The sequence below is a fragment of the Siniperca chuatsi genome, linkage group LG3 (assembly GCF_020085105.1).
Source record: "Siniperca chuatsi isolate FFG_IHB_CAS linkage group LG3, ASM2008510v1, whole genome shotgun sequence".
Lineage (NCBI taxonomy): Eukaryota > Metazoa > Chordata > Actinopteri > Centrarchiformes > Sinipercidae > Siniperca > Siniperca chuatsi.
The window spans coordinates 20,864,154-20,878,513 of NC_058044.1; the positions used below are offsets into that span (position 1 = coordinate 20,864,154).

The window sequence follows — 14,360 nt, forward strand, 5'->3', positions numbered from 1 at the left end:
CAGGCGAGCTAAGGGATTTCACCCAGAGGTTTCCCTCACCATGGAGTCTTTGACCCTCAAACTAATTAAAAACATCGAAGCAAGATAAGGGAAGGGGGCTTTTCCTTACTGCATCTTCCTGCCTTCTTACCAGAGAGCTAAGGAAAGCCGAGGATTAAGGCTTAGCACTTCTCACCTTCTTGAGGCACCATGTCCGCTTTCATGCAAAGACATCTGGATGTGGAGCCTTAAAAGCATTTTCTCATGTACAGTATGTGTTCATCACTTTCACATTGTGCTGTCACTCTGGGTTATAGTTTCATACTTATTCTGTTTCATGTTGATATGATCTCAAGGAGCCTATACATAGTTACTGATGGAACAATACATTTGCTGTATGTTGAACAGATCTGCACAGTAGATCTGCACAATTGTCATGACTTTCAGGTTTTGTAAGGGTCAAGCAAAGCACTGATGACACACTTTATTGGATATTTGTTTGGGTTTATGATGCAAGCCCCACAGAATGTACTGTATTTTTTGAGATTCAGCCGAGATAATCATTAAAGTTACAATGTTAGTGCAAATACATTAGAAAGCTTTGAATGCATTAATGTGAGTTAATTTTCAATCTGGGGTGCACGGTGGCAGAGCGGCTAAAGCTCCTGCCTCCCAATAAGGAGATCGTGGGTTCGATTCCCGGACCAGACCAACATCACACAATCTCTCTGGGTGGAGTCTGCATGTCCTCCCCGTGTTACCGTGGGTTCTCTCCGGGTTCTCCGGCTTCCTCCCACCGTCCAAAGACATGCATGTGTAGGTTAATTGATAACTCTAAAATTGCCCGTATTGAATGAATGTGAGAGTGAATGGTTGTCTGTCCTTGTCTGTGTCTGTGTTAGCCCTGCGACGAGTTGGCCACTGTCCAGGGTGTACCCTGCCTAAGGCCCAAAGTCACTGGGATAGGCTCCAGTCACCCACGACCCCTAACGGGACTAAGCGGTAGAAAATGGATGGATGGATGGAATTTTCAATCTATATTGATACACGATGGATTACAGTTAAATACATAAGTGCAACTGAAATCTGGAAAAGAGCGTAATGTAGTGTCATTTGTAATACAATTTATACAGAAACAAATGATCTATTTCTATATGTTATTTAAGCGATTGTCTGCAAGTAATAAATTCAATTTGCACTACTAAAGTTACATCTCTATAGTTCATTTTTAATACTTCAGTCAAACTGCATCCCAAACTGCATCCCTCTTATGTTGTATTAACTTATTAACCTTCAGTCTTTGCTGTCTTCAACACTTCCACCGCTGCAGCTGTTTGGTCAACCTTATTCCTCAACTCCTCTCTATAATAAAATGCATTAAATGCAATAAAATTTCTCTCTGGTGAGATGCATGACATCAAATCTAAATAATGACTTGAATAAATTAAAGGAGAAAAATATTTTTACAAATTATACTGAGCAACAGCATAAACAAAATATTTAAAACGTTACTACAAAACTACATTAATGTATACGCATATACAGGGAACATAAATATGAGCAAATTTGACAGATATTACTATAAACTTTTAAAGCCAATAAAACCAATTAATACATGTTGGGATAATCGTGGAATTTCATTATTTGAGGAAGTTAGGGAATATCAGGGGATTTTCATCATTCTTTCATTCATTTATTGCACTAGTTCAGTGCCCGTTCAAAACTTGCCTGTTTGGAAGGCTATTTATGGGAAAGTCGAGAAAATCGAAGGACAGACATACATACGGTACATACATACAGAGACTCCTTCCATTTTAGTTAGATTACATAGTATAGTTTCAGCCCAACTAGAGTAGAAACTGGTCTGTTAATCCCTTTTGAGACAAACAACATTAACAAACCAGGAAGGGGTGAAAATGCTGTAACTTAATCATGAAAAGGTCATGGAAAATTCATAAAAATTTCCATCAGGGGCCCCAGTGGGTAACCCTGCACATAATCTACATATAAATATCTAATACCACATATGGCATATTGATAGCCTTGTCGCTTTACCTTGATCGACAGTCTTCAGCGCTTCCACCTCTGTTTCTGTGTTTCCAGCCAACTCCTTCTCTAGACTTTCACTGGACTCTAGTCTGGACTCGAACTCTGACAGTTAAAATCTTGATTTCAACAGTTTCAACAGATTTCAAGTCTTGAGTCTTTTGGTTTCTGACAGCTCACTTAGTATTTACATGTATTTACTTACAATGTGAGTGCACCAGTACAATAATCTCTACATGTGTTAATGTACCTTTAATTTCTACTTCTAAGTGTGCCACCAGGGGTCTTTGCATTTCTGCCTGGACATCAGTAGCATTCAGTTTGGCCTCCAGCTCTGGTCATTACATTGATGAATAAAATTGAAATATTTACCTTGATCAGCAGTCTGCAGTGCCTTCACATCTGTGTCCACATCTCCAAACTTATTCCCCAGCTCTGTCAGTCTGATGTTCAGCTCTATTTGTAAAAAAGAAAAAGAAAAAAAAAGGCAAATTAATACTGCATGATTCACCATTCAGTCAAATATAAATCATGAAGTGAAATTAGATGAGAAGAGATCTACTTTACTCGGCATTAATAATTGACTTGTTTGTTGTATTACCTTTACTTTCCTTCTGTTGCTCCACTCGTGTGTTTTGGCCCTCCAAATCACTGGCATTCAGTCTGGCCTCCAGTTCTTCTCAATGAGGAGGGAGAAAGATTAGAATGATAGAATAAACAAACAAGAAAACAAAACAAATTAAGAATGGAACGATATATAGCATGCATATGCAGGTACATGTAGCAGCATGTGAGGAATAGTGTAGGGAGTTTACTTAGTTTAACCTGAAAAAAGGAAATATATTCCTTTGTATATATTCATTGTTGCATCAAGTGCTCACATTTTTATTGTAAATATTTTAACAAGGATCTGACCCGTTTATTTCTTTCTCTCAGTGTGATCTCACTAATACAAAAATCTCTACAGGGGTTTATGTACCTTTAATTTCCACCTGTAATTGTGCCGACCAGGGTTCTTTGCGTCTCTGCCTGGACATCAGTGGCATTCAGTCTGGCTTCCAGATCTGGTCATTACATGGAGGAATAAAAAATATTTAGTCCCACAGATGATTCCTCTCACATCTCACATTCTTTTTTGAAAAGCAAAGACCAAAAATTGTCCTTCTACCTTCCTTCTAACATATTGTACTTATATTGATGCACATAATCATGCAGTATGAATGTAGTTCATTTACCTTGATCAGCAGCCTGCAGTGCCTTCACGTCTGCGCCCACGTCTCCAAGCTTATTTCCGAGTTCTGTCAGTCGGGCGTTCAACTCTATTTGTTAAAAATGAGGGAATAAATACTGCATGACTTCAGCCATTCAGTCAAAGATAAATCATGAGGTGACATCAGATGAGCTGAGATGAGGAGGAAATCTACTATGCTGGTTATTAATAATTGACTTGTTTGTTGTATTACCTTTACTTTCCCTCTGCAGTTGTTCCACTCACTTGCTTTGACCCTCCAAATCACTGGCATTCAGTCTGGCCTCCAGTTCTGCTCAGTGAAGATGAAATAAAGATGATTAGCGTAAACAATTAAAAACAAGTAAAAATAGATTAGATAGCATTTAGAATTTTTAACTCCTGTACATATAAAGGTTGCAGCCTTTGTGGAAGAAAAAGAGTAGGGAGTCAACTTTATTGGCTATATTTCAAAAATGGAAATATTGTCCTGCTTCTTTTATTTTGTCAAGTGCTTTCATTTTGATTATAAGTATTTTAAAAAAGGACCTCAGCTTATGTTTCATGTGGGATAAAGTTACCGTACATGTGTACTGCCGCATGACTTGCTGCACCTGCCTTCTCTGCTCCTCTTCCTGCATCTCACTGACTCTCAACCTGGCCTTGTGGTCTTTTTTACATAATGGAAATAATGCAATGTCAATATAAAAACAAATAATATATTTATGGTTTCATTTTCATTCTACCTGTATGGCCTTTCTTCAGTGCTTCCACCTGTTTCCATAGTTCCTCCATCAGGCTGTCAGCAAATGTCTGCACGGATGTCTGTTCTACACAGTAAATTACACAGATAATGTCATGCAGTATGAAAGAACGTGAAACATAAAGTAATAATACTATATTTAAGTCTGAGATAAAAAAAAAGAAAGAAAAGAAGATTTGGAGAATCAAAGGAGGATACAGAAGATGCTGCATACTTCAACCATGCTACCTCTTCCCGCACATACCCTGTACTTTTTGAAGTTGTACCAGTTATTCTTTGGTGTGTCGCAGCTCATTTCTATGTTCATCCAAAACAGCCATCATCATCTCTCTGAGCAGAGTGAAGCTATCTGCCTCAGCAGGCTCATCCTGAGTATATGTGATAGCAGTGAACCTCTGTCCCAGGGTGTTTGCCTCAGACAGGCAGCAGCCAAGCAGGACAAGTAAAACAACTCTCATCTTTGTGTTCTGTAGAGCTGTGACACCTTTCCAAATGTTTCATACCAAAATGTTATTTCCAAAAATAAACACCCCGCCACACTGATTTGTAAGCATTAGTTGAGCATTTAGTGCACATTTACAGTCATGCCTGTCTGTATTACAAAAAACAAGTTCTGGCATTTCAGCAATTCACCATGCTTATATACTTATACATAGAGGGAGATGATATTTTGTTACCACAGCTGCATGAGTCTTTGACATAAGCACTTTCAATACCACATGAGAGCTGTTATTGAATGCTAACAAATTAATCACTGTTCTGCTAGCAAGTTCAGTAGTACTGTAGATATTCATTTAGCTTAGAGTATGAATGAAATACCCTGGTATCATTTTGAAGATGATAGATGAATTGATGAATTTGTGACTACAGTGATGTTACATATGTCATTATTTTTACACAGTGAATATTGTTACATACTAGACATGCACTAGACAGTAGTAGGTAGTATATAAGGTTATATAGACTCTCACAGTTATAGTGAAATTCAAAGACACATTAGTGTATGTGAATGCAAGTTTGCGCACATGCTTGCCTTTGTTTATGAGGGTAAACACGTGGATGGTCTGCGTGTCCAGCCGGTTCCCATCAACCCTCAGGACAGCATCATGACAGTGGAGTGCAGAGCTGGAGGTGTGTTCGGCCGCCTGTGTGTGTTTGTGTGTGTATGTGGGCTCCCATGGGCAAGGCAGAGGTCAGGTGTTACGCAGCGAAGGTTATAGAGTGATACAGGACAGATCTGCTTTCACGTAACTAGGCACATTGGTGTGTATGCTTTATATGTCTGTGTGTATCTGCATGTGAGTTCTTGTTTATTCATATACAGTATGTTTTCCAAGCATGAGTGTATGTTACTAAGCTGCAGGAGTGTCCCAGGGCAGCATGTGTGCAGCAGAAGTCAGATGTTACTCAGCAAAGGTCATAGAGCAGTGTACCCTTTGACAGAACAGTTGTTACACACCTGAAGTTGTTTATGTGTGTGGGACACCATATTGTCCTGTGTGTGTGTGTGTGTGCACATGTGCATAAATATGTGGTCTTAACATGTATGCTTATATATATATATATATATATATATATTTGCACATGCACATGGCTGCACCAACTGCTGTTATTTGGCGGAAGAGGGTTCAGAGAAATGGCTGAATGTGTAAGTTGGTGTGCAATGTAAATATTTGGGTCTTCTGAGTGGTTTGAGTTGAGAAATCTTTCTTTCACCAGAGAAAATGTCACAGTTGAAACAGTTGTCCTAAGATATCCAGTGAATATACGTTCTTTTTTTTCTTCACTTGTCTTTATCTCTTTTTTGTTTCTCTCTGTGTCATTGCATTTGGATATAAAAGATGTACCTGCTATAAAATTGTCCCTACTATCACTAAAAGTGAAGACTTTGTTGTGAGTAATGACATTAAGGAGGTTTGGATGACTTTGTCTCACCTTGTAATAGACCTTCCTCATTAGACATGAGATACTTTTATTTATTTATTTTTGCAATTGTAGCTAAACTTTATCAGCAGGCTCAAAAGGTTGTTGAGAGACAGGATTTGGATATGACTTATTCATATGCTAAAACCATATAACCCAGATCAATAATCAAACCACTCAGAAATGAAACATGACCATCTCAATGAATCACCAGCTCAGGAACAGTCAGTCTTCGGAACATTTGGACAAAAGGACAAAACAAAATGTGAATGTCAAGATAGCCCTTCCAAATGTGCAAACACTTGCCAGTAAGAATTTTATTCACAATGGCTTTACTGTTGTTTACTCCTATCTTGTTTTTGTGTGAAAAAGTATGAACTGTGTTTTTTAGCTTTAACTGCAGCATCATCATGATGTGAGAACTGTTTTTGTAGCTCTGAGGTTCTCATATATTGTTAAATGATATACAGTGACTCTCTTCTGTGTTTTGTTATCTACTCCCTTCCAAACGCACCAAATGCTCGCTTCTTGTCAGAAATTGCTAGCTTCCTCTCTTCTTTGCTGAACCATGGCAGAAGTTATTGTCGCAGGTGATTTAAAATGTGATTCACCCAGCATCTTTGTCTAGTCACAGCTCTGGTCACACCCTTGCTTTATATGTATTCTTTGTCTAAGTCAAATCACAGTATGGAGAGGAGAGCAAGCATGTTCTGTGAGTTTTCAACGCATGAAATAGGATTTTCAAGATGTGTCTGTAGCATTTTGAGGCACAGTTGGCTTAAAGTTTTTTATGAAAAAATTCTTTACCAGTCGGCAACTTAACAAGGACATCTCGGAAAGCACAATTTGTGAACAACTTTTGATGTTGCATTGAGTAATTTTATCATTCAGAACTGATGAACGATATCACAGTCATTTAAATTTACATAAAAATGAGACAAGCATGAAGATATGGAACCATGTTGGGAAAAGGAGCATAGAGTATATTGCAGAGGCTTTCTGAAATTGTCCTGCCATAGATTTACAGAAGAAGATTTATATGTATGCACTATGTATTAAGCTTCACCTCTTCATGTTCACATATGTGATCTGAACATCAAAATGAAGGTTATAATATATGGGAGATTTGTTGTGTGTTGGATTTAATAAGACTTACATTACACAGAAGGAGTGTATACATTGTGAGTGAATAATGTGCTACATCTTTGCAATCTAATGATATGTACTTTCAGTGCAGACAGAGGTAATAGAATATAGGATAAGTGATAAACAATGTACTGATATATTTATAGAATCTGTGACTAGCTGCATATTTAATGTACAGGTCCGAAGTGATTGCATGTATGTCGTGATCTAGTTCAGTGAGTTGGAAAATGTCTGCATTTTTGAGTCAGTTTATCATGAAGATGTGCTTTATGTACCGATATGAAAGCGGTAACATACTTTGCTTTTTTTTAAGTATTGAAAAAGTGGATCACACTCTGTGTGAGTGAATGTGGATGTCACAATATGTTGAAAATGCCTCAGTATGGGTCCTGAGCTGAAAGAAGAAAATGTTGGGGACACAGTATAAGGCAGGTCTAAGTACTGTAAATTTTAAATATGCATTGTATCATGCACACTGACTGACACATGACATTGCAGTACTTTACTGCAGTGTCATGTGATGAATTTCAAACATCTTTGACATGATTGAAACAAGATCAGACTACATACTCAACAAATTTACAGTCGGGTTTTCCAAATCTGATTATCAGAATGGCAAATCAGTTCGCCAAATAATCCTCTAGTTTTTCTGCAGCTTATGATGCCCTGTTTTCAAATGCAGAATTAGTAGTTTGAGTTAGACTGAACTTCTGAACTTTTCTCTTCCTTCTGCCACAGATCATTGCATATCAGCCATATGGAGGCTCTGTAGACTGGTGGGCATATGGCGTTCTGCTCTACGAAATGCTTGCAGGACAGGTGAGTAGTGTGTACACACACACACGCGCGCACACACACACACACACACACACACACACACAATTGTACTTCTTATGTAATTGCCTGCTACAGATTATACAACTTTATACAACATTACACAGCCGCACGGTTGCTCACAGACTGCTCACAGCCAAATTATTCCCACATTCAAGTTCGGCCTAAATGTACTCAGGTGGTGCTTCCTAAAGACCTTCCCACCAGCACTAATAATATACAATGACACATGAACACACACAACCTCCATCTCCCCTCCAATCATAGGGCATATCCTATTTGGGGTAACCTTTCACCCTCTTGTAATGTGGTCAGCTGAGTTTACTTTTGACCAAGGTTTGACCAATGAGTTTTGTGTGTGTGTGTGTGTGTGTGTGTGTGTGTGTGTGTGTAATCTAGATATGAGTAGTGTAGCAAGACAGAGGATGTAAGTGGGAATGAGTGTGGCAGCTTTAGAAGTAAAACAAAACTGTTGAAAATCCAGAAAAAAACTTAACGTGGGTTAATACGCACTTACACTTTCCTATTTGCACACAGCGAGATTAAGTAAAGCAGTCAAACAACCCGTTTTTGTATTTTAGAGGTTTTATGGACCCTAAAATTCTAGTTAGTTCTGTTTTTGGAACGGAACTGCAATGGGATTAAAGGGGTATTTAAACATCATTATACATATCAACGTCTGTTTACAGGTGCTGGGGAGTACTACTGCATATGTGAAAAAAGTTGTAAAAAGCATTTTGTGGCTCCTGAGGGAGTTAGAATGAAGTGAGCTTACCAGACCTCTGTAGCCAGCTCCCCATCTCTGCTCGACGTAGTGGCTCAAGGCTACATTAGCCGCTACAAGCATAACATATCTGAATCTCCGACTGAACTGTCGGCAGGCGTGTTGCATTGTGGGTAATGTAGGAACCAAGATTTGACGGGGAAAAAGAATGCATGGAATAAAAAAGATGATATCTCTGGTTCTGCTACATTAATTTTGATCCTTTTTTTAAAAAAGTGAGTCCGACAATGTTATAGGAGTGCAATGCTAAATCATTGGAGTACTCTTTTAATCATAAAGATGCAACCTGCTGTCTTTTGAATTTAATGATTTTCGGTTGTATGTGTACCAATTAGTGCTTTTCCAACTGGCCCAAATAGTTGCTTAGAACATAAAAAGGCTTACTCTGGTTGCAATACGTTTTATGCTTGGCACTCTTCCTCAGCCAGCGTGCTGCTCTGCAACCAGAGTAGCTGCCAGCCTTAGCCTTTTTGTGTTCTTTTTATTGCTTTCATACAGGTATGTACAGAAATTGAGCAAAGTAAATTTCTTGTTTCTGCATTGAACAACTCCCTTCCATTTTTTGTGTTACCACTGATCTGTTTAGGAAGGCTACTTTTGCAGGAGTAACTGCCAGTGCAAGCCTTTTTGTGTTCTTCAGCCTTTAAGTGCCTGTATTTGTGCACAAATTGAGCAGAGAAAATGTTCTCACTTCCTACATTTATGTTACCACTAACTCATTTGGGAAGCTTACTTTTCCACTGTTTCTTTGAGGTTTGTTTAACTAGCATAGCATCAGCCTGAAGCTAAAAAAGCTCTGTGGTGGTTACATTGGAACAATGAGGGTTAAGGGTTAGTTGCAACCTAAAACCACATTCTAGTAGAAGTTATAGAGGAAACAGACCATGTCAGAGATAAAAAGCGTAATCACCAGTTTGTGAAAGGGGCAGCCATAGCTTAATATATTGTCATAACTCATCTCTCCATATACTATTAATGTAATTTGTAAATTTGTACATTTTTTAACATGTCCTCTTTTGAAAAGGTTGAAAAATTTAAGAAGTCTCACCCCTCAGAAGGTTTTTACAGGTCTTAATAAATCATGTTTCACTAAATGACTTATTATGACATTTATAACTTATTAACATATTTTTGAAGTGACCTCATTCCAAATGAACCCACGAACTCAGAGCAAGTGTCAGCTATTAAACAATTAACAAAAGTTTTTACCTATTCAGATGTTCCCTTCCTCTATCGCTCCCTGCCTTCTGTGAAATCAGGTAAAGAGGGCATGACGCAGACAGGCTATCTACCCGAAAGGGCCAGTGGAGTGAAGAAGAATTCATTTTATGGACTGTCAAAACACCCACATTATGGTTACTGATGATAACCACCCAGTAAGGAGGGGGGAAAGCTGGGTCATCCACTCCATTTGGCCTCCTTTGGTCTTCCTGTGAAACTTGTTTGCATGAACTCTGTACTGTTCCTTGTCGTCTTCTCTCCACTTCTCTGTTTTTTGTTGTTCTCAGTGTCTTTTTCTCCCCTATTATTCCTCTTGGCACCCTGATTATTTGTCAAATGTGTGTCCTGTTTTTTTGGCCCTCTTCATCTTTATTCATTAGGGAAAACATTTTTTTTACTAAATTTAGTCAATTTATCTGTCGTAGTAGAGAGGGCAGATATGACAAAAAACAAAGCAAATGTATCACTGCTGGATCCCTGTGGTGCTACATGGTGACACTTTGCTTTTAGCAGTAAGAGGTTGTCAAGAGAACAGCCACAACTTATTCATGCACTATGTGATAATGGATGAAACACCAACAACACTCTCAATATTATGTCTTTCCACCTCCAGCCTCCATTTGATGGCGAGGATGAAGATGAGCTGTTCCAGTCCATTATGGAGCACAACGTGTCCTACCCCAAGTCCATGTCCAAAGAAGCTGTCTCCATCTGCAAAGGGGTGAGTGGACATTCTTTGCCATCAATGAAAAATCTTTTGCTATTATAAACCAGTTTTTGTGGTGAAGCAAAATCCATAAACATAATGATAGGTGAATCTATTTGGTATTCATAAAGGTTTAACATTGTACCTGCTGTCAGTGGGGCAGTTTTTCTAATTTTGTTTTTCTGTTTTACACATTCAGAAAAATGCTCTTAAACGGTCTGATATGAGACCTGCCTCTTCAGTCTATTGTCCTGTTTAACTGGGACTGTCTCCCCCAGAAGCTTTTCCCACCTGGGTTGAAAACCCTGTAAATAAGCATTTTAAGCTCTGTGTCTTTCACACTCTTCACTGAAGCCAAAATTATTAACTTCTTGTAAGAGGGCTACAAGACCTTCCTGCTAGTTCAACTTTAGGGAGATAAACTGACAGGCTGCTTCACAGACTGATGTAAGGCTTTTCTTAGCTTTCTGGAGTTAGAAGTAACATATGAGAAGTCTAGTTCCATTTCCTGTAAGAATGAAGTGTAGGCTTTTTTAAATACTGTCTGGGAACTCATCTACAAGTTCCCTCTCTCTCCCCACTCTGTTCCCGTGTCTTTTACATTTGCATTATTAAAACATTGGAGGGAAACCTATCAGATCATCCAATATACTCTTCACAAGTGGGAATGTCTGTTAGGTACAGTAGCTCCATGAGCTTGGTGTTTTAAAGGTTTATTGCTGATGCTTTGTAGCCATTTTACAAAGCTTGTTGCTCTGTAAGTCTAAAATATTGCAGCTGCACAATAGGAACAGTATGTGAATTTTGACTTTCAAGACTGTCTGTTAAGTAAATATCATCTCCGTACGTTCCCTGGGCAGTGACAAATCAGATTCACCACAATGTGTCATTTGTTACAGCAATCAACCACTAATGTGCATCACAGTAAATGGTCTTAAACATGCTAACATACAGTATATTATACACTTTGCACTCATGCAGTAGTAAAGTTAAGATTCTAAACAGAAAACTAGACTAGAAACAGTTATACTGGCTAAATGAAAACATGGACAGTCAAGTCATCCCTCTCAAGCAAGTTTTACTACCATGTAAATTATTTAACAAAACACATTCACTTCTGTACCAACAAGTCCTTGTTTCCCATTTACAAGCAATCAAGATTTGCATAAAGCATGGGAGCAGGAAACACATTGATACAATAACACTAAAGGGTACATCAGGACATATTTAGCATTTAGAAATAGAGAAACTTGCTGGAACCTTTTTTTTTAGAGAAGAGAACTTTGTCCTTGCTTTTCCACAACTTTTTTTACAACATGCCACATGTTTACACAACTGGCCACCCTTGCTAACATGACAATATTAATATTCCAGTAAAAATGGCTAGTAGCAGTGATGATGCTAATCTTGACTATTCCAATACAATAAGGTATTTTTTGCCAGTGGTGAGAAATGACGTCTTCCCTACAGTGTCCCAGACCATAAATGGGCAGCACAGATTAAGTAAACAGTAGATATGAAATTAGTGATGTTAACCAGCAAAATATTCCAGACATTATACATATACCAGAGGTCTAGTGCAAAGGTTTCATTCATACAAAACTGTATCAGTACAGGAATTAATACATGAAATTGTTAATCAGCCACATAGGAACATCAAAAGTCCCTGTACACACCTGTGAATCACTTACATCTGTATGTGAAAAAAAAAATAACAAAAGTGATGCTTTTTCCATTCTAAGCCCTTAATCTGCCTCCTCTATCAAAACTGCGGTATGGCTAACTGGTAGCTGGTGGGAGAAGTTTGCCTTCAGGGCTTTCTGCCTTTCTTTTTTCCTAAACCTAACCAAGTAGTTTTGGTGCCTAAACCTAACCAAGTAGTAAGGCTTTCTGGCAGAAAACCAGCCACAAATACTCACTAACAGAGTGAGCTGTCTTAAGTCAGAACAGTTTTTGGACAAAAGCATCCACTGCGTTTTTCAGATATAGGGTTCTAACAGAATTGATATGATTGCTTAGAGAGATTTTTCACTCTTTTGGATAAAGAATGTTTTCTGCCCATCACTCCTCCTTCTCAACTTATCTCTCCATATCTCTATTCTGTTTTCTGCCCTGTTTGTGCACACATGTCAGTAGACTTAGTCACAGTATGCAGAGTTGTCTGATCTTAATGGCCAAATTCAAAATACAATGTGTGGTTTGGCATTTATTGTTGCAGCGCACCACTGGACTTGGTGGTGACAATTTTTTGTTACATTAAACTCATCTCTTGTGATGTGTTAACCGGGATTGATAACAGACCTGCATTCTGAGTTGCGAGATGAGATTGTTTTTCATTAGAGACAGCCCTTCCCTGTAAGAACAGAGGTGTGATTATATATATACAGTCTCCTGGGATGCTGTTTCCGCCAACATGGGTATATGGCTGCTGGCTCTTCAGAGACAGAGGGAACTGAACAGTACAGTGGGTCAGTGCAAGTCAAGCAGGTAAATACTGGGACATAGTAACTGTTTGTCTCATTTTATGTCAACAGCAGAATGTTTTGAAAGCAAATGAAAGATGTAGAAAACATAGAAATATGATTTAAAAATGCCTTTTTGTGTTTAGATTTTTTTAGGACACCACCTAACTGATTCAATGAATCTCAATAAAATTTTCAGTGTGTCCCACTTGCTTCAAAGAATAAACAACAAGGCAAAAATCACATGTAGAAATTGTGCATATACTCACTTATTTGCACTTCAATCTCTGTTTGTATGACTTTCATTGTCACTTTGTATGTACTCCTCAGAAGGCAGAAAGAAACATTAGTTTGTCAATACATGCGCATCGTCAGGAGAGCTGATTTGCATTAAATATGGAAGTCTGGCAGCTGTCACCATCACATGATGACATGAGGTTCACCCCATTACTATTTGATCAGTGAAAGAAGAGAATTATTTTAGACACATTCTTCCTGTAGTTCATGATAGTAACAGCAGAGACTCAGGTTCAATTCCAGGCAGCAGTGCTTTCAGCTCAGCCCCTCGAAGATAAGACTGTATGACAGAAAGATTATAAAGCGTGTGTACATAAACCTCAATTTTCTTGAAATGTCCAGAAATACTCACAAGGTTTACAGAAATTCGTGTATGTGTACATACAAGGAATTTAATAGTGAAAGTGACAGTTTTATTTCTGTCCAGAGGCAGTGCAAATTCAATGAGCTTTGCAATAACACACTTTGTCTCCTTGTCCCTTCCTCAACTCCACTTGTTTCTCTTTGTCTCCCTCTTTCCTTTTCCCATCCTTTTCTTCCTTCTTCATTTTTTTAACGTGTGTGTGTGTGTGTGTGTGTGTGTGTGTGTGTGTGTGTTTGTCCTGGTCTCGGCGCAAGTCCCTGTCTCAACCCTTGTTTGGCATGGCTGCTGCACTTCGTCTTAATGGATACACAGTGCTTGCCAGCAGCCTGACCCACAAAAGAGAGAGAAAGGGAGAGATGGGAGGGAAGGAAAAAAAACAAGAGAAAGAGTGATTAGAGGGAGATAAAGAAAGGCAGGAAGAGGAGGAGAATACAAGAGCAAAATGGGCAGAGAGCAGGAGAGGTGATGTTGGAGAGAAGAACAGATTTTGTGTAAACTGCTGCTAATACAGCAATGATAATAGTAGTCGAGGATGCCAATAGTAACTCAGTGAAAAGGACTCAAACTATACGGTATATCTGTTGTATGCAAACTTAAGTATGCTGGT

The 14,360-nt window shown here is 38.6% G+C and overlaps 1 protein-coding gene across 5 annotated transcripts in view; it reads left to right on the forward strand.

Moving 5' to 3' along the window:
* Positions 1-14,360, forward strand: part of prkcaa (protein kinase C, alpha, a) — a 156,078-nt gene that overhangs the window by 122,904 nt on the left and 18,814 nt on the right. For all 5 annotated transcript variants that reach the window (XM_044190213.1, XM_044190212.1, XM_044190214.1 and 2 more), the window contains 2 exons: positions 7,824-7,904; positions 10,538-10,645. In XM_044190213.1, the coding sequence (XP_044046148.1) occupies positions 7,824-7,904; positions 10,538-10,645 (189 nt within the window). The remainder of the gene's footprint in view (positions 1-7,823; positions 7,905-10,537; positions 10,646-14,360) is intronic.